At 38.4% G+C, this 24,476-nt stretch overlaps 4 protein-coding genes across 9 annotated transcripts in view; 1 reads left to right on the top strand and 3 right to left on the bottom strand.

The window, feature by feature from the left end:
- The window catches only part of LOC124312357 (collagen alpha-1(I) chain-like), a 1,404,094-nt gene that overhangs the window by 28,475 nt on the left and 1,351,143 nt on the right, over positions 1-24,476 (bottom strand). The window lies entirely within an intron of this gene.
- On the top strand, positions 13,416-16,205 carry LOC124312340 (probable 4-coumarate--CoA ligase 1). 2 transcript variants are annotated; one of them, XM_046776828.1, is made up of 9 exons: positions 13,416-13,569; positions 14,083-14,201; positions 14,295-14,505; positions 14,579-14,900; positions 14,959-14,991; positions 15,051-15,213; positions 15,277-15,546; positions 15,629-16,022; positions 16,080-16,205. In XM_046776828.1, exons 1-9 carry the CDS (start codon positions 13,548-13,550, stop codon positions 16,199-16,201), a joined length of 1,656 nt encoding a protein of 551 aa, XP_046632784.1. In that variant the 5' UTR covers positions 13,416-13,547; the 3' UTR covers positions 16,202-16,205. The 2 variants fall into 2 exon arrangements, with proteins under 2 accessions (XP_046632784.1, XP_046632782.1); XM_046776826.1 differs by lacking the exon at positions 13,416-13,569 and adding an exon at positions 13,771-14,005.
- LOC124312277 lies at positions 16,393-21,591 on the bottom strand. 2 transcript variants are annotated; one of them, XM_046776745.1, is made up of 6 exons: positions 21,563-21,591; positions 21,285-21,425; positions 20,978-21,152; positions 20,633-20,912; positions 19,276-20,544; positions 16,393-19,204 (listed from the first exon to the last, which is right to left on the bottom strand). In XM_046776745.1, the coding sequence occupies exons 3-6, from the start codon at positions 21,137-21,139 to the stop codon at positions 16,902-16,904; spliced, it is 4,014 nt and encodes a 1,337-aa protein (XP_046632701.1). In that variant the 5' UTR covers positions 21,140-21,152; positions 21,285-21,425; positions 21,563-21,591; the 3' UTR covers positions 16,393-16,901. The 2 variants fall into 2 exon arrangements, with proteins under 2 accessions (XP_046632701.1, XP_046632702.1); XM_046776746.1 differs by lacking the exon at positions 21,563-21,591 and having other exon boundaries at positions 20,978-21,155; positions 21,285-21,552.
- LOC124312435 (zinc finger protein 84-like) lies at positions 22,014-24,148 on the bottom strand. 4 transcript variants are annotated; one of them, XM_046776946.1, is made up of 9 exons: positions 24,042-24,148; positions 23,854-23,980; positions 23,698-23,775; positions 23,579-23,629; positions 23,166-23,291; positions 22,867-23,100; positions 22,686-22,769; positions 22,545-22,613; positions 22,014-22,474 (listed from the first exon to the last, which is right to left on the bottom strand). In XM_046776946.1, exons 2-9 carry the CDS (start codon positions 23,899-23,901, stop codon positions 22,277-22,279), a joined length of 888 nt encoding a protein of 295 aa, XP_046632902.1. In that variant the 5' UTR covers positions 23,902-23,980; positions 24,042-24,148; the 3' UTR covers positions 22,014-22,276. The 4 variants fall into 4 exon arrangements, with proteins under 4 accessions (XP_046632902.1, XP_046632901.1, XP_046632904.1 ...); XM_046776945.1 differs by having other exon boundaries at positions 23,854-24,131; XM_046776948.1 differs by having other exon boundaries at positions 23,175-23,291; positions 23,854-24,130.

Below are 24,476 nucleotides of genomic sequence, written 5' to 3' on the forward strand. Positions count from 1 at the left end.
AGTTGAGCCAGGGCAGGTTTCGACAGAAATCTCTTCATCCGGGAAATACAGCTGAGGTGAAATAGAGCCTTCTTCCGGGTGGCCAAAATTTGGGCTTCCATAGATAGCTGAGAGTCAAGCCCAGCACCAAGGTAGTGGACCAAAGTAGACGGGAGAACTGGAGAATAACCTACCATTAGCGGCATGCTAACAGGCTTTACACGCGATGAATCGGAGAAAACGAGAAGACAGTCTGTCTTAGCTTCATTCAGCTTCAGTTTGTTTGCCGTCATCCATTCCTTCGTCTCAGCAATGCACCGCGATAACGCAGCAAAAGCAACTTTCTGAGGGGAGCCGTCAGATTTCAGCACAAAGCGAACCATGTGTTGGGTATCATCTGCATAGAAATGAACCGGGACGTCATGTTGATTGGCAATGTCGCAAACTGGTGCAGTGTACAGGATGTAAAGAATGGGTCCGAGAACCTATCCTTGAGGAACACCATATCTCAGAGGTTTAGGAGTGGATGAGACACCTCGGAGGCTGACAGATTGACAACGGTCCGACAGATAGGAAGAGAACCAAGAAAGCGCAACTCCAGTTACCCCGTAACGTACGGAGAGGCGATTCAATAAGGTGGAGTGATCGATAGTGTCAAAGGCAGCACTTTGATCTAGCAACGAAAGTAGCACAGCATCACCAGCATCAACGGCCATTCGCATGTCGTTGACAACTCGAAGGAGTGCCGTTTCTGGAGAATGATGTCGACGATAAGCAGATTGCACCGGAGCGAAGAGGTCGAAAAAGTTGAGGTGAGCGGTGAGTTGCTTCACAGCGACACGCTCAACGAGCTTAGACAGAAAAGACAGGTTCGACACTGGCCGGTAATTTGACAAATCGTCGGGACATAAGCTAGGTTTCTTCAGAAGTGGTGTGATGAAAGCGATTTTCATCCCCTTCGGAAAAACGCCACTAGAGAGAGACAGGTTTATTATGGTCGTGATTGGAATAGCCAGGACGTCTACGAATTCCTTAAGGAGGGAAGTTGGAAGAGGGTCAAGCGGTGAAGACTTTGCTGGACACGACATGATCAGAGCAACTGTCTCGCAGATAGTGATGGGCCGAAACAGAGAGAAATCACACTTCAGGTTGACAGATTCATCAAGACTTGGAAAGGAGTCAGTGGAATCTAAGACAGAACGAATAGTCGAGATCTTGGTGTCAAAATAAACGCTGAATCGCTCTACCAAAGATGACAGTGAGTCATGATCCGGGAGTCGCAGTGCAGGCTTCTTAAGGAGAAAAGAGTCGACCAGTTTGAAGAGAGAACGTTTACCAGCAGACTCGGTTATCTTCTGAGTGATGAAAGATGATTTCTTCTCGAAAATCAGTTTCTTTAAAGCTTCACGGGCGTTAGTAAGGCACTCACGGTCGATGGTAAGACCCCTAGCACGATATTTGCGTTCCCATCTCCTGAGGCTCCGCCGGCAGGTACGAATCTCTTCACAGTCCCAGGGATTGTCAGGTCTCACCGTAAGACGCTTAGTGATCAGGGGAGCGTGCTTGTCAAGAACCGCCCGGACATCGGTGTTGTATTGGGCAAGTAAACTCGCAGTGTCGTTCTCTGGATCGATGAATATTGAAGAGGCAAGAAGATCGGAAACGAAGGCTTCACGGTCAATTGACTTCAGCCTCCTAAACACCACTGACTTTTGAGGACGCACCAGTCGATGCACTTTAACAAGAGTATGGACAGCAAAATGGTCACTGATGAGATCAGATGTGTAGCAATGCATGACAAAGTTATCAGCAAGACGGGAGAGAACCAAATCAAGTAGGCGACCAGAGACGTGAGTCGGTGTAGAGACATGTTGGCACAAGCCGAAGGAATCAAGAGTAGCAAGGAACTTACGACCAATAGAACATGCATTGTCATCGACATGGATATTAAAATCACCAAGAATCAGGAGTTTTCCGGCACCGACAGAGAGAATTTCAAGGTAGTCGGAAAAGTCAGAGAGAAACTTTGGACAGCTCACTGAAGGTGGTCGATAAATAATTGCAATTTTGACAAACACAGTATTTACTGTCAATGATATGGCTAAGTGCTCGAAAAATGGTGACTCAAAAACAATGGGGAGACGGTTGACACGAATCGTTGAACGGTGAATGACAGCAATCCCACCACCTCGTCGACCAACTCTTGGCACATGGATACCAACGTATCCTTCAGGAATGGTATTGGCCAAAATCTCATCTCCATGCTCAGGTGTAAGCCAGGTCTCAATAATGGCAAGGACATCAAGATCAAAAGTGAGAAGATGGTGGTGGATAACGTCGGGTTTCGAGGCAACTGATCTCGCATTAAGTAGACCAATGGGCAGGAACTTCTTTGATGCTCTCAATCTCTTCACACAAACACCACTCCTGCAGCCACGATAATTACTTGGTGTCAAACTGGAGCCCTTGTCAAGCCTCAGACGTAAAATAGTGGCAGTGGCACTGGGTGACAGCGGAGGTAGGAGAGAGTCACGAAGAGAAAGGAACAACAGACGACATTCTGCCCAAGGCATATTGCGAGCACTGACAGTGACAGCCAGCTTAGTAAAGTTAATAATAATTAACAGCAAAAGTCAGCCATCAGGCAGTAGAAAAAGACAGTTACCAGCACACACAAAATTCCGTTCAAAAAAGAGAAGACACACTGTTCTTACACATAAAAAACTGAAAAATATCGGGAGCCCCGTTAGGACGCAGCCTCTCAGGGCGCAGACCAGCAGAAAAAAAAGTGTCTAAACCGGGAAATCGGGACAGCTGTTTTTGGCTAATTTGGGACAGTTACGGACCAATCAGCGTACAGCGTTTTTAAGAGGCTCAATTTCCTGACCTAGCAACGCAGGATGTCCTACTGCTCCATAAGTAATTTTGTTTGTATAAGAAAAAAGGTTCATTAACAAAATAATCAAATTGAAACATTTATAAACTCAAAGAGTCTATGCAGTGGAACACTTTTTCAATTTTTTTCAATTTTATTAATGAATTTTAAGGCGAAAACGGAGGACGTCCCTCACCACCCACCCCAGTGTCCTCACTTACCCCAAAAAATAGGCTCCTGCTCCTCCCATAAATCTGAGTAAACTTTAAAGGTCTTTTATGGGGAAATGGTTTATTATAAAATAATAGAAAAAATATGGGGGTACATTACAATAGGGAATACATTTTAAAAAAATTTTAAAGAAATTAAATGATTAGTTGGGGAGATATAGGGGGCAAACGAAAACCATCCCGTTTTACTCCAGTCTCCCCTACACCCCATTTTCCCTCATATGCGCCGTGTTAAATACGACGTTTTCAACGTTAGCAAAAATGGAGTGACCAAGCTACTGAACTTATTTCTATCTTCCTAGTTTCTATTTCTATTCCTTCATGAATTCCTTTGGAATTCATTGCTTCAATGAACTTTAACTGGTGTATTGGACATCGATAAACACATCCGGTAAGAAAGAAATCTTTTGGATTAGTGAAACCATCCAAATAGCAAATTCATAATCAGCAAAAATGGAGTGACCAAGCTACTGAACTTCCTGGTTTCTATTTCTATTCCTACATGAATTCCTTTGGAATTCATTGCTCCAATGAACTTAAAATGGTGTATTGGACATCGATTAGCACATCCTGTAAGAAAGAAATCTTTTGGATTAGTGAAACCATCAAAATAGCAAATTCATAATCAGCAAAAATGGTGTGACCAAGCTAATGAACTTATTTCTATCTTCCTAGTTTCTATTTCTATTCCTTCATAAATTCCTTTGGAATTCATTGCTCCAATGAACTTTAACTGGTGTATTGGACATCGATAAACACATCTGGTAAGAAAGAAATCTTTTGGATGAGTGAAACCATCAAAATAGCAAATTCATATTCAGCAAAAATAGTGTGACCGAGCTACTGAAATTATTTCTATCTTCCCAAGTTTCTTTTTCTATTCCTTCATGAATTCCTTTGGAATTCATTGCTTCAATGAACTTAAAATAGTGTATTGGACATCGATGAACACTTCCTGTAAGAAAGAAATCTTTTGGATTAGTGAAACCATCACAATAGCAAATTCATAATTAGCAAAAATGGTGTGACCAAGCTACTGAACTTCCTGGTTTCTATTTCTATTCCTACATTATTTCCTTTTGAATTCATTGCTTCAATGATCTTCCAATGGTGTATTGGACATCGATTAACATATCCTGTAAGAAAGAAATCTTTTGGATTAGTGAAACCATCCAAATAGCAAATTCATATTCAGCAAAAATGGTGTGACCAAGCTACTGAACTTATTTCTATATTACCTAGTTTCTATTTCTATTCCTACATGACTTCCTTTGGAATTCATTGCTTCAATAAACTTAATATGGTTTATTGGACATCGATTGACACATCCTGTAAGAAATAAATCTTTTGCATTAGTGAAACCATCAAAATAGCAAATTCGTGTTCATCAAAAATGGAGTGACCCAGCTACTGAAATTATTTCTATCTTCCCAAGTTTCTATTTCTATTCCTACATGATTTTTTTTTGAATTTATTGCTTCAATGAACTTTAAATGGTGTATTGGACATCGATGAACACATCCTGTAAGAAAGAAATCTTTTGGATTAGTGAAACCATCAAAATAGAAAATTCATAATCAGCAAAAATGGTGTGACCAAGCTACTGAACTTCATAGTTTCTATTTCTATTCCTACATTATTTCCTTTGGTAATCATTACTTTAATGATCTTCAAATGGTGTATTGGACATCGATTAACATATCCTGTAAGAAAGAAATCTTTTGGATTAGTGAAACCATCCAAATAGCAAATTCATATTCAGCGAAAATGGTGGGACCAAGCTACTGAACTTATTTCTATATTACCTAGTTTATATTTCTATTCCTACATGACTTCCTTTGGAATTCATTGCTTCAATAAACTTAACATGGTTTTTTGGACATCAATTATCACATCCTGTAAGAAAGAAATCTTTTGGATTAGCGAAACCATCAAAAAAGCAAATTCATGTTTAGCAAAAATGGTGTGACCCAGCTACTGAACTTGTTTCTATCTTCCCAAGTTTCTATTTCTATTCCTACATGAATTTTTTTGGAATTTATTGCTTCAATGAACTTTAAATGGTGTATTGGACATCGATAAACACATCCTGTAAGAAAGAAATCTTTGGGATTAGTGAAACCATCAAAATAGCAAATTTATTTTCAGCAAAAATGGTGTGACCAAGCTACTGAACTTCCTAGTTTCTTCCTACATTAATTCCTTTGGAATTCATTGCTTCAATGAACTTCAAATGGTGTATTTGACATTGATTAACACATGCTGTAACAAAATAATCTTTGGGATTAGTGAAACCATCCAAATAGCAAATTCATAATCAGCAAAAATGGAGTGACCAAGCTACTGAACTTCCTGGTTTCTATTTCTATTCCTACATTAATTCCTTTGGAATTCATTGCTTCAATGAACTTTAAATGGTGTATTGGACATCGATTAACACATCCTGTAACAAAATAATCTTTGGGATTAGTGAAACCATCAAAATAGCAAATTCATATTCAGCAAAAATAGTGTGACCAAGCTACGGAAATTATTTCTGTCTTCCCAAGTTTCTTTTTCTATTCCTACATGAATTCCTTTTGAATTCATTGCTTCAATGAACTTAACATAGTGTATTGGACATCGATGAACACTTCCTGTAAGAAAGAAATCTTTTGGATTAGTGAAACCATCAAAATAGCAAATTCATAATCAGCAAAAATGGTGTGACCAAGCTGCTGAACTTCCTAGTTTCTTCCTACATTAATTCCTTTGGCATTCATTGCTTCAATGAACTTCAAATTGTGTATTGGACATCGATTAACACATCCTGTAACAAAATAATATTTGGGATTAGTGAAACCATCAAAATAGCAAATTCATGTTCCGCAAAAATTGTGTGACCCAGCTACTTAACTTATTTCTATCTTCCCTAGTTTCTATTTCTATTCCTATATGACTTCCTTTGGAATTCATTGCTTCGATAAACTTAAAATGGTGTATTGGACATCGATTAACACATTCTATAAGAAAGAAATCTTTTGGATTATTGGAACCATCAAAATAGCAAATTCATATTCAAAGAAAATGATGTGACCCAGATACTGAATTTATTTCTATCTTCCCTAGTTTCTAATTATATTCCTACATGAATTCCTTCGGAATTCATTACTTCAATGAACTTAAAATGGTGTATTGGACATCGATTAACACATCGTGTAAGAAAGAAATCTTTTGGATTAGTGAAATCATCAAAATAGCAATTTCATATTCAGCAAAAATGGTGTTACCAAGCAACTGAAATTATTTCTATCTTTAATGTTTCTATTTCTATTCCTTCATGAATTCCTTTGGAATTGATTGCTGCAATGTGTTGAAACAGATTAATGAAAGACATAATATGACACAGGGAATATGTTTAGTAACTAATCTTTATAATAAGTAGTGCGTAATATAGTATTAAGACAAGACAAAGATATATAATTCGGGAGACAATAGTTACCGCACGAGAGATAGTTATCAAGTGAAGTCAGTAAAAGATTCAAGAACTGACTAGCAGACGATATCAAACTTCCCAATTGGCTTTGGCAACCGCCACCATTGAGTTGCGGAAACCTATAGCTTCAACACAATGAACTTAAAATGGTGTATTGGACATTGATCTTACATCCTGTAAGAAAGAAATCTTTTGGATTAGTGAAACCATCAAAATAACAAATTCATATTCAGCAAAAATGGTGTGACCCAGCTACTGAACTTATTTCCATCTTCCATAGTTGCTATTTCTATTCCTACATGAATTCCTTTGGAATTCATTAATTCAATGAATTAAAAATGGTGTATTAGATATTGATTTACACATCCTGTAAGAAAGAAAACTTTTTTATTAGTGAAACCATCAAAATAGCAATTTCATATTCAGCAAAATTGGTGTGATCCAGCTACTGAGCTTATTTCTATTTGGCCTAGTTTCTATTTCTTTTCCTTCATGAATTCCTTTGGAATTGATTGCTTTAATGAATTTTAAATGGTTATTGGACATCGAGTTATAAATCCTGAAAGAATAAACCGCTTTCAATAAGTGAAACAAGATATATATAAACTTCAAATTCATTGAGTTGTTTATTCTAGCTCCTGGAAGAGATTTTATCATCCATTATTTCTATTATACTCCATCAGGAATGTTTTTATGAATTCCTTGATTCAATGAACTTTAAATGGTGTATTCGGCATCGATTTACACATCCTGTAAAAATAAAACGCTCTGAATAGGTGAAACAATAAATATTCCAATTGCAAATTCTTTCAAGTGGTCTCCCAGCTCCTGGAAGAGTTTCTATCATCCCTTGTTTCTATTTATACTCAATTATGAATGTGTTAATAAATTATTTGATTCAATTATCTTTAAATGGTGTATTGGACATCGATTTACACATCCTGTAAGAATAAAACGCTTTGAATAAGTGAAACTATAAATATATACACTTCAAATTCATTGAAGTGGCATTTCCCAGCTTCTGGAAGAGTTTCTATCATCCCTTGTTTTTAATTCTACCTCATCGATAGAATATTCTACACTGATTCAAGACGAAAAATGTCATTATATGTGATAGGAAAGGTCTCCACTACGATTTGGAAATATTTCAGGCTAGATATGTTTGGGACGTATTTTTGGGTTTTCTTCAAACCCAAAGCAACCTATCACATTTTTCACACGAGTTTTCTGGTATAATTATTGTACAATAGAATACTTTACACTGATTTCAGACAAAAAATATCATTATATGTGATAGGAAAGGTCTCCACTACGATTTGGAAATATTTCAGGATAGATGTTTGGGACGTACAGTATCCTCAAAAAAAATCCGAACGCGATTTTTTTCAAAAAGCCCCCTTTTTATATTGCGGGGAACTGTGTATGGCTTTTAGTCCAAATTTAGGGGGTTAGGAATAAAGCGAAAGGTAGGAAGAAAGAACCCCCCTCCCTCCGAAATACAAAAAAAAAGAAATGAAACCAGACAGGCTGCCTTTATTGCCTTAGGCTCGCTGTCAATTTTTGAACAAGTGACGACCAAAACCAAAGAGCTATCCAATCTTGCATCCCAAAGCGGGAAAAGTTCAAAGAAATCGTCTTAAGCCACTTGTCCAATAATCGGCAATGAGTTTAAGTCAATTTTTCGCGCCATGAAAATTCCAGACAGCCCGTCTGATTTCATTCATATTTTTTTTTTGGGGGGGGGAGGGAGGTGGGAGACATGGCCAGTGGCTAATTACTACTTTTTCTTTCTTCCCAACTTTCGCTTTCTTCCTTGCCCCCCAAATTTGGCCTAAAAGCCAAACACAGTTCCCTGCAATATTGATAGATGGCTTTTTAAAAAAAATCGTATTCGGATTTTAATTTAGGATACTGTACAGTACCTACCGAAAGTCTTTGGAAGCCCGAGAGAACCTTACAGTAGGCAGCGTACGTACGCCACAAGGTACCCGAAGGGAATGTTAAGGGTATTCTAGTTGGTATAGTAGTATTGGTATAGTTTTATAAAGGCAGAGCTATAGAATAGTTATAGAATAATAATAATATTCTGTTAGAAAGGTAGGCCTATTATTAAGATTAATTAATAACATTTAAAAAAAATTTATGCCCTTAGTTTCCGGAAGATTGTAATAAGCAGAAATCGAGAAAGAGATTAAAAGAATATTTCCGCATGTTTCTATCCAAACATTAAATAAAAATTCAATTCCAAAAAACCTAATATGATATGGCGCGGCGTAAGGGTAAGGCGTGACTTTGGTGCGGCGGAGGCTTCGCCCCGCCACCCCACGTCACACCGGATCTTGTTAAAATTAAATGTAAGTAACTACCTATCAGCACTTCTTTTACTGGAGATTGATAGCGTTCAGTGATAACATACAGTGACTTCTATTCTATCATACAATAGTAGTCGATTGTCACGTTACGTTTATATCCCTGTCACATGTCTCTGTATTATCGTCTGCTGTAACAGCTATTGAAATTCTGTCAAAAAGTAACCAGAACTCCGTTTGATCAAATGCCTGAATCGATTGCAGCGAAATTTTCAGAATAGATGTAAAAAATTGTAAGCTACCGATTACTGCCATTGAAATGCAATCAAATTGTTGATTACAATCAATAATTGCCAAAAACTAGTGCATCCATCTATGTAGTGTTACGATAACTGCAAAAAGCCATCTGTGTAGTGTTACCAGAACTGAGGGTGCCCATGTAAACCATACTGCAAACGAAACTTTGACCAGTAACCCTTCGGGTAATTCAAAAACGTTGTTTTTGCAGTCCTCTCAGTAATACAGTTTTTAACCAAATGCTTTTAAATTTGGTATGTACATACCTAGAGATCGTGAGAAGACCTCTGATTTTTTTCAGATTTTTGTTTTCATTTCCTGAAGTACTTTTGGCCGGTTCTAAAAGTCTTTGGAAAGCCGAGAGGACCTTATGCAAATTAGGTCACTTTGGCCTTTTTTTGCAGTTGAACGGCTAGGGATAGGGAAACGCGACTTTTTTAAAAAAATCGACCTGCGTTAGCTTTATTTCAGGTCTTATTTTCATTTTTTTTTTATTTATATTCTCTTGGTTTCATTTGAAGTTAAAAAACGAAAATTTATAATTCCCCTTTTTCCGCTCCCATCCCTTTGTTTTCTCTCGCGCCAACGAAAAAACAAAGGGGCCTATCTATACCATGAGTTTTCTTGAATAATTATTGTAAAATAGAGTATTCTTCACTGATTCAACACGAAAAATATCATTATATGTAATAGGAGAGGTCTCCATCACGATTTGGAAATATTTCAGGCTAGATGTTTGGGACATTTTGGGGGGTTTTCTTCAAAACCAATGGAACCAATCACACATAATAAGCTATTTTCTAGGAAAATATTTTCTTTCTTTCTATTTTCTATCTTCCTTTTTCCTATCTTCCTATTTTCTATCTTTCTATCTTCTATTTTCCTATCTTCTATCTTCCTATTTTCTATCTTCCTATTTGCTATCTTCCTATTTTTTATCTTCCTATTTTCTATTTTCCTATTTGCTATCTTCCTATTTTCTATCTTCCTATTTTCAATCTTCCTATTTCCTAGAAATAGGAAAATAGAAAAGTAAACGTCCCTATCGTGTTTACCAAAAAATATCGCCATTTCCTGCCCCAAGGGAAGAATGGAAAGAAGAGACGAAGGAAGAAACTAAGAGGGGACAAAGGGGTGGCGCGGGGTTCTCTTTCCTCGGGGCAGGATATAGTCTTTGAAAACAAAATGCCTTTCACTTAAAAATTAATAATAAATAAACTAATAATGTCCAGTGAAGTCAGAAAAAAAGAAATAACTTGCCAGAATGATGAAAAATCTTTTAAAATTATTAAACACAAAAATAACCTATTCTTTCATTTTGTATTATTTAATCGAAAATGAAGCTCCATAAGAGGGCTGTGTTAATTTTAGGCATGTTGTCCCTAATCGATATTTTCGACCTTTTCCAGACCTGGCAACTCAGCATCCTTGGGTCGTCTATGCTACTTTTTCCAAATTTTAGATTTTATTCTGAATTTTTGACACAGTAAATATTAATATTTCCGAGAAGGTCAATGAAAAAAATGCCACTGCGTGTCGGCCTTCGAGATTTTATTCTTGTGAGAGTAATTCGTAGGCCTATTAAAAATGTTGAGATCTTGGCGCTTGTTGTTTTTTGTTGTTTTTTTAACAATGGGGGAAACTCCTCGTCTATTGATTTTTCCATAATAGGGATAAGAAATAGGAAAAATCTATTGGTCCGGGGGGCTAATAGCCAAAATAGCTATTGCTGCCGCCAGGGGGACTCGGGGAAAGGATTCCGCATCACAGCAGCAATAGCTATTTTGGCTATTGGCCCCCGAAATCCGGGGGTCAATAGGCACGGGGAAATATTATCTATACATCGACTAAATGATTCGTAGGTATTGCGAAACTAGCAGGCGTAATTATTGTCCTGTTCCTTTTTTGTGATGTAATATCCTGCATTGCCAGATCACGAAATAGTCCGTATCACACTCTGTCAATGAAACTCCTCCCATTTCACACATATAAATATTCTTGTAAAATCAACCAAATCAGATGTTGAGATAAAATCTAGCACATTATTTGAAGAATTTGATGGGGAATCGGAAGGAATTCACGCAACAACAAACAAACTTGGAATATGAGTTGCAGCTATCAAAAATGTTTTTTCCCGCCCCTTTTGCACGTACAATTCGTAACTAATTAACAACTTTACTTATCGTTATAAACTTTTGCGCGTTAGTTGGACAAACGTCTAAGGAATCGAATAAAGTTAACGACAAGGACTCACGTCAATACATGCGAGCCACACCTGTGCCACAATCTGTAAACTGGTATTCAGCCAATCACAGAGCGCCATTGATTTCCTTGGGTTTAAATAATAGTTTTTGGCCCTGTGTTCCTCCCTGCCCATTTATGCCGCTAAAAGCCTTCTATATTTTCAATCAAGTTGAAAATCTCTCAGGGATAAAGCCTACATTTATACAAAAAAACAAGGTTCATATAAAAAATCCGATGTTGCAGTTAGTTCCCGGTAACCCCTCCCCCCGGTCGAGTCTATTGCACCGTCGGGCTGACGGTGCTCGAATTGGGTTTTGCGCTATTGCACCGTCAGGCCGCTAGGGGCGCTCTGACGGCTGACGGTTGGGGGTACCCCTCTCTAGTCTCTACATCTGACGGCTGGAGCTACCCTGACGGCTGGGTGTTGTACGGACCCTTTCCCCCGTTTCCAGAACCGTCAGGCCGCTAGAGCGCAGTCATAACTTGACTCCGATATACACGTGATCCTATTTTACTCTGCTTTATGGCGCGGCGAAAGTGCCACTAAAAAAAAATAAATAAATAAAAAAAAAAAAAAACGCCATCACCATCTAGCGGTCAAATTTGGTACTACCCCTAAAATTTTTTTTTTCTTCATTCCCGACTGTTTTTTATTTCCTTTTTGTTATTTTTGATTACATCACCCGACTCGAATGTTTTTGATAGTTGGCCAAACCGTAAATTCTGGTTATCTCGGCAGCAGCAGCAGCCTATATTATTATTCATTGAAGCCGTGGTTATTATTACGTGATATTCTTACGCCGCCGTCCATACTATATTAAACCCGTTTCCGAAATGACGATGATTTGGTTTTGTTTTCCAGATGAAAATTGGGTCAAAGATCGACATGTCTAGCCCCAACAAGAAATATGTACACATTGTTTTATTCTCTCTTCGGCCAGCAGTTTGGTGTGGGCCAAAAAATTGAAAAGTCACTATATATACTCTATGTACCCGCTATGCATATTAAACAAGGCCTACATATATCTAGAGACCCTATAGGTATAGTGTCTGGTGCCAAGAGACTGAAATGGACGTCGGCATTTGGGAAGAAGAAATGCCTTTCGGCTCGAAGGACTTTTTATTTTTCTTCATTATTTCACACGTCCGAGAAGAAAAAGAAGAAGAGGAACACGACGGTCGAATAAAAGAGAATAAAGGCTACACAACTACAAGGCTGTGTTGGTGGGTAACAAAAAGAAAAGAAATAAAATCTTTTTAAAAATTCAAACTACCCGCCCTTTTTATTTTTTGAAAAAATATCGCCCGCAAAGGATTGGCTGATGGAAATGTCTTTGTGTATAATATTAAGATATCCATTATAACGGGAATAATGGAATTGCAGAAATGCAGAGAGATAACGAGATAAAAAGAAGAAGGAAAAGTGCGTTATTGGTCCATTCTTTCGATTGTAGTTACATGAATCGGATGGAAGAGGACAGACGACCAGTTTGAGCGGGACTGCCCGATCGATCGACACAAGTCGTCATCTCGGTCAATCAAATATATAGTCAAACGATTTTTGGGTTGTTATTTTCTTCTTTCTTTTCACGTGTGTCTGTTGGCTGTTTCACAATACGCACCGGTTTCAACTATCCGCTTTTAACTCATAAATGCAAAGATTTTGCAACATTATTTACTAACCTACAAGATGTTGCAATTCAACCCAGGTAATCTGCTTAACCATTTCACTTCATTTATATAAGGATTTTGTACGAGAAACGCCAAGGAAATGTGAAATAACCAGCACAGTGAATTGTGAGTAGTGCTCTTGTGAGAAAAAAAAATTAGGGGTAGTTTCCAAATTTGACCGCTAGATGGCGGTGGCGTTTTTTTTTTTTTTTTATTATTATTTTTTTTTTGTGGCACTTTCGGCGCGCCATACTGCTTCTTCTATGTTCGCTCGAAAGCCCTTGACCATTCACTCTCGCCATCTGTTGAAAACCACACTAACCCACTCGAGAAAACCCTCGGGCACAAGTAACAAAACAATAGCATACCGTGAATGGAAAAAATTGATATCTGTCAAATTTGGACTGACTGCGTACATACGGAATGGATAACCAGTTTTCATCTCGTAGTTCACTCTTATTCTGAATATGATTCCACGTTTCATTTCAGGTAGGTGGCTGCTAGGAATTTAGAATATATTTAATAAGCTATTTCAAAATTTCCAATGCATTGTTTCTAGTTCGTGTTCGTTCACAACGTCAATTGACTGCTGCGACTGCGCATTAAAGTCTAGAAGCACATGATCACATTGTTTTCATATATCTTAGCAGATTCTGTATATCTATTTATCTATTTTCTTTATCATTCCTTATCATTAATCTTGTTTAAAACTTAAAATAGCAAATTCTGTATTGGTTAATAAGCAATGCACATAAAACAGTAAGGTTGTATTACTTGAAAACAGAATAGAGCCTTTCTTGGATGAGAAGACGATTGCAGTTGAACTTGAAAATATTTTGAAATTCAAAATATCAGTATTTTATATGTTATAGATAACTTTGTGCATCTTTTAAAATGGTGACTGTAGTGGGAAAAATTATCAATAGTAAAGAAACAAAAAATTTTAATTGACATGAAGATATGATTTATGTAATCTAATTTATTACCCTTATGTGATTTCAGAAGCAGACCCAAGAATCCTGACTTATCCAGAAGAATATGATAATTCCCTCCCTGATGATGTTTCATTCCCAGAGTTCATTTTACAGAGGATAGTGCGCTGGGATGATAAAGTGGCTTGTGTGAGTGAAAAATCATATATATTCACAGTTAGAATTAGAAAAATATAATAATAAAGATCAATCGACACCCTTAATCTTACTCCTCAATCACAGGTAAATGCTGAAACAAAACAAGCTTTCACTTTTGCTCAAATAAGAGAAAGTTCTTTTGCACTGGCAGCTGGATTACAAAGAAAAATTAACCTCAAACGAGGAGACAAGGTCGCAGTAGTTCTGCCCAACTGTTTGGACTACCCCGTCGTAACGTTTGCCGTTACTTTGTGTGGAGGTTGTGCTATACTCATAAACCCTGCTCAAACCATAAGTATTTTTCGTTCTTTCTTAGTTCATACTCACTTGAATTGGATCTCATTGATTTATGTATGTATTAATTGCAGATGAATTGGGACATTCAGTTAAATTAACCGACCCGAAAATATGGATTGGAACGGAAGATTCTTTTGTAAAATTCGGAGAAATTTACAAGGGTTATTCCAACCGACCTTCTTTTGTTTTCCTAAGTCCTCGTTCAACTGGTGATAATAACGTGATAACTGTTTCACAGCTGATAGTCCTTGGACATGAACACGATTTCCGACGACCAAGTATCAATCCTCGTGAAGATGCCGCGCTTATTCTTTTTTCCAGCGGAACTACTGGTGTTCCAAAAGGCGTCGTTTTGACTCATTTGAATTTGATGGCATCCCGACGACAGAGCGAGTATGATATCCTTTCGATTTTTATTCATGCATAATTAATTATTTATATTCGTTTTCAGGGAACTCGCTAAAAATGTTCGACGTCAAAATCCGTAAGAAGTTTTTTAAACGATCATTATTGTGAGTTAATAAGTAGTTGAAATCTACCCAGCGGAACGTCAATCCCGGCCAGTGAATGTTTAGCAGCTGTTCTTCCTTTTTACCATTCGTTCGGCATCAGTGGTGTCTTTGACAACCTTATGGGAGGTTTACGATTCGTTTTAATACCCAACTTTACTCTACAACGTTTTCTTCAGGCTGTTCAAGATTACAAAGTAGGCAATATTTAAATAGAATTCCTCCCGAACAACTTCTTAACATGAGATTTATTTTCCTAGATCACCATAGTATCGTTGGTTCCAGCAATTGCTATTCAATTAGCCAAACAACCTGTTGAGAAGCGTTACGACCTTAGTTCGCTGCGAGTTATCAGGTGCGGTGCATCCGCTTTGAGTGCTGAAACCATCACAATTTTGAAGCAAAAGTTGAACTGCTTAGTCTACCAAGGTTACGGAATGACGGAAGCAACTGTACGCTCTCACGCCAACTATAAAGGCGTTAATCGGGATGGCAGTATCGGGATCGTCATGCCATTTTGCCAATGCAAATTAAGTCTCAAGTTTTATGTTTAATGATTATAAGAATTTCTGTTTAAATAGTTAGTAATATATTCGAATTTTCAACCCATAGGTTGTAGATCGCAATACAAATGAAACTCTGGGACCAAAAGAAGAGGGTGAGATCTGCGTCAGAGGTCCAGTCATCATGAAGGGTTACATCGGTGATGCAGTAGCTACCCAAGCCACGATAGACTCACATGGCTGGCTTCACACTGGCGACATAGGCTACTATGATGAAGACGGCTACTTTTTTCTTACTGATCGCATGAAAGAACTTATCAAATATAAAGGACTGCAGGTGTCCCCAACTGAGCTCGAAAAAATTCTTCTGACTCACCCAGATGTCCTGGACGTTGCAGTAGCTCCTGTTAGTGATCCAAACGCCGGAGAAATTCCTCGTGCCTACGTTGTCAAACGACCAGAATGTACTATGACGGGCGATGAGCTAGCAAATTTCCTTTCAGGTTCTAATTTATTTTTACTCTTTGAAAATCATGTAACTGATTGTTGTTTTATTACAGATAAAGTGAGCTCTTACAAGCAACTACGTGGTGGTGTTGTCTTTGTCGAAACGATTCCGAAGACTAGTACTGGTAAAATCATTCGTCGAGCTTTAGTAGCAAAATATCCCAGCAAGTTATAAGACTTGAGAGACGCTGCTTGCTAGAAAATAGATATTACAGTTACTCGGTTCACTTCTCTTCTTCTGTCCCTTTCTTCCCATTTCCCGGCACAGACTCGTGCTCGACTAACCTCATTTCAAAGGAATAATATAAATTGCAAACTATAATGTTGCAAACTAGAGAACGATTGCAAGATTGTTAAATATAACTGTCTAGTCTTATCATCTGCGTACTGGTTGGCTGTAATTTCCATTGATGTTTCACTTAGACCATTACTATAATTCATAGACCAAAATTAATTCAAGCCAAGTTCTAGGCTACGAAACAAAATCTTGATTGTATGAAATGATTTGTACGATACAAGAGATACAGGAAGCTTCGAAACAAAAATATTCAATCAGAGTCTCTTAAAAATCACACTAGCACTGATTCACGTTAACAAGTGTCAATGCACACCTACATTTTCTTCTGTTTGGCATGGTTAAGTTGAGTCTAATCTCAAAAGGAAAACTGTGTACAAAGAAGCTAACAGTTCAACAATAATTTGACACAACTAAAGGAAATGTTTCTGGAAATTTTCCGAGTCTCACAAAATTAACGAACACAAAACGGGGGGAAGAATGGGCTAAAAAAACGAATAAGGCAAGTTGAATGGAGGACATTAACCAAAAACGTTCTACAAAGATTTGCAGTGTAAAACGACATGACATTTTAGTACGACTAATAGTCAACAGCACTTACTAGGAAGGCAGGCTCTTCTCTGGCACGTTTAGTTGGGCCTGCAACGCAGATCTCCTCGTCATCCGAAAGAACTTCTCTCTTGATCCTCTCCGGTGGGTTGGTGGTGCTAACGGCGGCAGATGATCCGGCGAAGTCGGCTTGCATGAGAGTTTCGCGAAATTCGATCAAATCATCCGTCATCTTTTTCAGCAAGGCGTTACGGCTTAGCATTTTTTCCATTTTGCAGCGGAAGCGTTTGCCCATTTTCACCGGATCGACCTGGACGCAGTAGCCGTTTTTGGTTCCACCCACTCGAACGGAGAATTTGCAAGCACTTGCGAACGTTGGGAAGTGTGAATAAGTCATCGACTTTTGCGTCGATCGAAGAAAGGCTTCCACTTCCGGATGACCAGGAACAACAGCGTATGGATGATCCCAGGAAAGATAAGGTTTGGTCATCGTTTTTAACCGATTGATGCGTTGGTCCAGAAACAGACGAAAAGCTGCTTTGCCATAGGGAGAAGTGCTGACCATCGAACGAAGTTCTGCTGACCAAACAATTTTCGCCACCAAGGGATTTTCTTCGGTAGGCAGAAAGGCATCCAGGATCTTGTGAGAAAGGGTCATAAACATGTCTTCGTCGGCGAACCAATGGAAACACTTCCACAATTCAGTCACCAGCCATCCGTACGATTTAATGAAGGAATTCAGTTCTTTGTTGACGAGAAGACGACACAGGTCTCGATAGATATCGGAGCAAGGTGGCAATTTGAGCACAGATGATGACGAGTCGACAGCATCCAGCTTGCGCAGATCCAGGATAAGATGACAGAGCCTCTCCAGGGATAGTTTACCAAGAAGTAGAGTAAAGAAGGTAGCAACATTCGGTTGATCCGATCGCGGTTGGCTTTTCTCTGTGCGAATGAAAATGTTAACACACGTGGCAATTTTGCTCCGCAATCCGTCCGTTTTTCTGGTCGACGCAGCTTTCACGCCCACTTGATCGAGAATGCGACACAAGCCAACGATCCAGGCTCCGATCAGTGCGGTTGAAGAGTCACGAACAAGACGGCTGGAACTAGGACCCACTTCACACCACGATTCAAGGGATGACAAGATGGTCTCCAGCAAATTGTTCTTGTCATTCGGATCCCAAGATCCACCACTTCCGGCTAAACAAATTTGTTTCACCAGCGAACGCACCAACATGACGTCTCCTACCCAGATGAAGGTTTTCACGACTTCAATGATGATGTCGTGCGGTACTTGAGGCAATGCTTCCTTACACTTGTTGACCAGCAACTGGCAAAGATTCTTAAAGAGGCTGAAACAGACTGGATTGTCCTTCAGTAAATTGCCATCCAATCCGCGCAGATCCAAGATGAGGTGACACAGTTGCTCCAGTGATAACTTTGGGTAGAGTTCAGCGAGGGCATCCAATCCCTTTTGATTTTCGAAGGCTGTTTCTCTTTCCAAACGGAAGACTAGATGAATGCACGCCGTCAAACTGGCTCTAGTGGCCTCCTGGGGCAGTTCCATCATCCAAGAGTGTCGAACTGGTTCGTATCTTCGAGCATTGACTTCATCAGAAAGCACAGGAAGGGGTTGATCGACTAACGAAACTAAGAAAGATAAACGTGCCGATACAAGACTGACGATGGTGTTTTTTGCCAACTGAGAGGTGTGGACCAACTCCCAAATCTCTGGTGAGGAAAGGACGGCTTCCAGTAAATTATTCTTGTGAAAGGCTGGATCCAACGACGGTGCCTGTGTGGTGCAAATTTGATCTGTGAGCGATTGTACTAGATTTTCGTCACCCAAATTCAAAAAGCACTTCAGCAACTGGACGATGATCAGAGTCGTTGGTCCCGTTGTTTGCAGGTCGGATAGAGACAAAGCGAGGCACAAGTTCCGAAACATTCCAAGGCATGAAGGCACACCACGAAGTCGGAGAAAGTTTTCCTTCTGTAGATCCACCACTAGATGGCATTGCTGATTAAAGTCGAGGCGGGGGAATAGGGAGACCAAGCGTGCCAGACGTAGCGGATTAGCGGTTCGGGGGTTGGCTTCCATCGCAATAATCTGATCCACAAACGCACCCAATTCCGGCTGACTCAGAGTTGTGGCAAAACTGGGCTCCAAATCCGTTAAAGTTGATGAAATGCAGTCCATTAACTGTACGCCTCCCTCAAAACAGAAGCGATCCAAAAGGTGTTTCACGAGACTGATCAATTGAGTCAATTGAACAACAATGCGATTTGGAGTTACTAGTTTCAGGATGCGATTAAAACAGGCCACCCATCCTGTAAAAGTTCAAAGTAAAAAACATTTAAAGGTTTTAATTGAAAATAACGTGACTTAATTCTCTGGTTACCGCTAATCAGACACTGGAATTCGGCGATAGCTTCAGCTACATCTTCACTGCGGATTCCTTCGTAGACAGCAAAGTTGGGCGGACTATTACTCGCGATCGAATGAAGGTTCTTCTCTCCATCCAAGCTGAAATCCGTTCCAATTAAATCGAGAACTTCTAGTCCCTCGTCACGTGCTCGTAAAAATTGGCAAAGCCTAAGCAATCTATAAGTTCGCTGGCCAGCTTTCACTGTAGGATCCCCCCAGACTTTCACTGGTTCCGTACGACAGAAGGACAACACAATACCCAGATCACCGATTAACTCTTGGCGATTCGACGAAATGTCGACCGCTGCTTCCATCCGGTCAAGGACGGCATTAAACCCATATTGGCAATAGATGCGGATCGTTTGTGGCTTAGGCCATATAACTAAGACGGGATGGTTACAAGAAAAGGAGCGTGGCGTCCCATATGGTATCTTTCTTTCTTTTTCTTCAGGGATAATATAATTCTTAAGCTTTTGCACGTTGCCCATTAACTGAGTTCGGAAATCAAATTCAATTCCTTTCAATTTGATCAAAGTATTGGTGGAATTTATCCAATGCTCAATTTTAAATGACTGATTCAACGATTTTCCCTCATCTAAATCGCAATAGTCCAGGACCCCAGTAACATGTTGTGATATGACGGCCAAATGGATATCAAGAAATAAAGAGCAATTAAAGATGCGAGCCAATAACTGGTCCTGCCCAATTAGATCAGCAAATCCGAGATCGGCTATGCTGTACTTTTCTTCGAGTAAAAAGAATAGCATGTTGCTGTTCTCATTTGAGTATCTGGAGTTGGATGTTAAGAGCGCAGGTGAATAATCTAGAGGGTCGCTGAGTGACGACGTATCAAGTACGGAAGCGATAATTTCTTCCGGGGAAGTCTCTACAGATGCATCAACTTTTAAGCGCATAGGTTCGTAATCAGCTGGGGTATTCCAAGATTTAAGAGATTCTGCAATTTCGTTCAATACTGCCAGTAAAGTAGGAAGCGGGAGAGGGGAATCAGCCATGGCCATCGCATTCTTCCAAACTAGGTTAAAGGATAATGTAACCATCCAGCCTTGTGTTACAGTCTCCAGCTCTTGCACACAGCCAACATAAATGGCAGTCAAGTGAAACTTATGACTTTCGCCCAATTCACAATCAAAGCCCATAGATTTACTGCCTAACTGAACTTTCAACATTCCGCCAGTATGGCCACCTTCAATTGGGATTTGCAAAATCATACTTGCAAACATGCCTGAATAACCAAAACATAATAAAAAAAAATACAAAGAGTTTGAATGTTTTATGAATGTCAGTCCCAAAATAGTAAAGTGATTGTATACCTGGCTCTCTCTTCAAAACACAGGCAGGCTTCATACAACCACCAGGTGGAATGAATGAAAGTTTGTCTAAATGGGCTTCAATAGCTAAAATGCCTGGATTAATTCCTAGATGACACATAGCTGTTGCTGCCAATGATGAAATCCCATTTTGAAGGAAATTTTCAGGAAAAAAATTTACTGACTGGGCATCGATTTCCCTAATTTGGGTATCAATCGTGGGATTGGTACCGCCTTCAATGCTGAGTTCTACTTCTGTGTCACTTTTCAAACGTTCAATATCCTGCAATAAACAACTTTTCTGTTTTCATTTAACTGTTCCTTAATCAGAGCAATAACTGAATATACCATCAAAGAAATTGGCACTGGAATGACTCCCACTTCATTGACACTAAGAGATTGAAGTACATCTTCATCCAAAGGGCGGCTAAAGGCAAAATCAAATGTGGATGCTTTCTTCCCATTCAGCTTCAGAGCTTCAGCTAAGCGTCCTTTATCCACCAAACTCATTTTGAATCAGATACTACTTAAAAAACAACATGTTACACACTGCAGTATTGCACCCACACCATTTTTGTTTGATATTTAAAATGAGCTTTAAGTTAAGGAATATTTTAAGGGAAGGAAAGATCTTAGAAATGAGAAAAGTAATTACCTTTATTTAATGAAGAGAAAACATTTCAATCTAAAATGAAAGCCCAGTCTTTGCTTCCTTGAGTAATTTAATAAATATTTAATTCAATACTGTGCTGACTGCTGAACACTATCTTAATGAATGGGCTAATGCTGACACTATCTGAAAAGAAATATGTAACAGGAAAACTTGGATTTCGGTTTTCACTTTACAAGTTTACAATTTTAAGATTAAATTTGTTAATTTGGGTTGAAAATCTCAGGACTCAGTCCACTAAGCAGTAAGCAGTAAGCACTGACCAGCAAAAGCAGCAATCCGCCATTCAAGCCTTCTATTTCTACCACTTACCGCTGTGGGCCTGTGGCGCACTGGCGCTGCATAAGGCTACATACTACATTAAGCCTAATCTAATTAGACTTTAAGGATAGACAATTCCAGCGATTACTTTCACCCCAAGAGAATTCTTGTGGTTTGCAAAAAAAAAACGCGCTCCTAATGGCGATCTGGTGAATTCACTAAAAGATTCAAATCATGGAAGTAAAAATATTCTGACTTGAAAAAAATAAAATCTGCGTAACTTCTTTTCGTACCAGGCTTCGTACCGTGGTTACAAAATTCCGTTTTCGTATCGTGAATCGTGAATACTCTTTTTCCACGAAGAAGTGGGGGGTGAACTCAAATTGTTTTAAATAATCGGGACCAAGGTGTCTGGGGTCACCCCAGTGGGGTGAAATAAACCCAACCACTAACTACGATCAGGGTACCTTTGTATTTGACTAAAATTACTTTATAAAATGAAAACAATAAATCACAAATTTTTCTAGGTTGGCTGATTTAATGAAATTATAAGGCGAAAATCTCGTTTTAATTAATAAATGACATTGAAATTCAGATTAAAATACTTAAGCGAATTTCCCGTGGATTACATTATAGGAATCCAGCGTAGTTTAAATTAGCAACATAAACATTATAGTACGATACGCACAACTTCCACAAGCTACTCCACTAAGTGCTCATTGGTTAAGATTCAGGAAATCATTCAACCGTCTTGATATAAAAACTTTTGGCCAAATATGGGGATCCTCACTAGGGGAATGCCGGACACGAATCGGTTGTTGTGACTGAGATTCGGCATTGGTTGACGACTCCTTTGATGATTTTTTGGTAGAATCTGAACCATTTGATTTAACGCGAGTGCTGTCACTTGGTTTCTGTTAGTTCCCATATTTTAAAAAATTATTTCGTTTCCGATAAAACATATATTGAAAATTGAGACATTACCCCTTTGGTTTGATTATCCGAGTGTACCTGGTTTTTATGGTATGTCATTGCAACCCTCGTTCTGAATTTCTAGGGAAAATAAAATACTTATTAAAAAGGTGAAAAAAAAACACAAACGAAACAAGAAACCAAGACACTAACCACATGACAATTGTCGCAGGAATAAGCAGGATTATCAAAATGTGCTGCAATATGTTTTCTCATAGACGTCGTTGTCGTAAATCCCTGCAAAGTTATCAGAAATCAGCATATCAGTAATATATCTTTAAATACTCGAAAGCTATAATTTGCAATTAGAAGCTATTTGCAATGAATTCCATACCGTTTTGCACACGGGACAAATGTGCAGAGGTTTTTTAACTGTAGAGACGCTTACATTAAGGTAGTCAAAATTCAAACTCTCTGTTCTTTTCTCAATCTGGGGCTTTCCAATTTGAAGCCGTGGCTTTTTAACCATGCTTTTGCAACCCCATTTTTCAAACGTGGTACTATTTTGAGTCGTTTCATCGTTAAAAGATTTGCTAGGATCGACTAAACCAACCGTCTTCTGAACAATCTGAAGAAAAAAAAGGACGTAATTAGTAATCTCGCTTTAAACTCTTAAATCAAATTTGAATATACTACGTTTACATCCGATGCTGCTGAAATACTTTTCCTGATGATGCCTATTTTAGGGCAAAGGGAAGAATTATCACCCAAATGAAATTCCCTTCTGTGATTGAAGACAGTCTGCTTTTCTTTAAAATTCTGAAAAGAAAATTAATTAATTATAAGGAAATTTGAAGTTATTTTTGTCTAAAAGGTCATAAATAATGACATTGCAACACAAGTTATTTAGGCTGCTGTTTAGCTTAGAAATCCAGATAGCTAGATGTGGTAATTTGTTATTTATACCTAGCTTTCAACATCTTTAATTGCACTGAAGTTGAAAGCAACAAAATATACACTTTTTTGCATGGAATACCACAATAATTTAGATGATACATAGGTTATTCTTGCAACAAGACTTGAAAGATAGCAAAAAATGGTCTTACCGAGAAATTTTCTGGCATATGCTTTAGTAACACAGATTTTTGAGAAAACACCTGTTAAAAATAACAGGGGAATAAATAAATACAGTATATAACGAAATCCAACACAATTGCCGTATTACTCTGCCTTCTTTTTCACGATGCTCCTCTTCAGTGTGCATAACCTTGTGAGTAATTAGACTTTCTTGTTTTTGAAAAATCTAAACATCAAAGTAACAAAACATTATTCTAGTTCACTTCATACCAATTTAAAGCATGTATATAAAAAGATGTAGTACTTTCTCACAGCAACAAGGATTTCCATTATTGATACCAGTTTCAGACATCCTTAAAAGTTAACTCTTGTTTCTTTTACTTCCAGTAGTGGGTTATTCAAACCGTAGTAAAAGAGGATATTAATCCCCACTAGAAGAAATAATGACGAACTTTAAGAGCTAAAATCAATATAACTTGATAATAAAAATACACGTGGTTGAAGTTCAAAATTAATTCAGTCTCGCGCAGTCGACAGAGCGACAGAGCTCACGAAGTTGTGTTGGTTCTGTTGATTTTCGACGTTGCCGGATCAAAACTATATTTCAACTGGAAGGGGAAAAAACGGATGTGAATATGTGATCGATATTTCTTTCTTCCGCAAACAATTTAATTTAATTTAATGTATTAAAAACAATACAATTTCCGTAAGATTGATTAACAGATGGCGAATGGCATCAGTGTCTATGTTCGTATATCAAAAAGATTTTGTTTTGCATCCACGAACTTAATTGTTTTCAGTTTCTAAATGACAGTAGGAATAATAGCTCTGAAAGCGCTCACCAATATTGATTGACACTGAACAAGATCTTTTTTCGTTCTGTATTGGTACATTATCATATGTTGGGTATAGGGGTATGCGATTTCT

Source organism: Daphnia pulicaria, chromosome 8, assembly GCF_021234035.1.
Source record: "Daphnia pulicaria isolate SC F1-1A chromosome 8, SC_F0-13Bv2, whole genome shotgun sequence".
NCBI classification, from domain to species: domain Eukaryota; kingdom Metazoa; phylum Arthropoda; class Branchiopoda; order Diplostraca; family Daphniidae; genus Daphnia; species Daphnia pulicaria.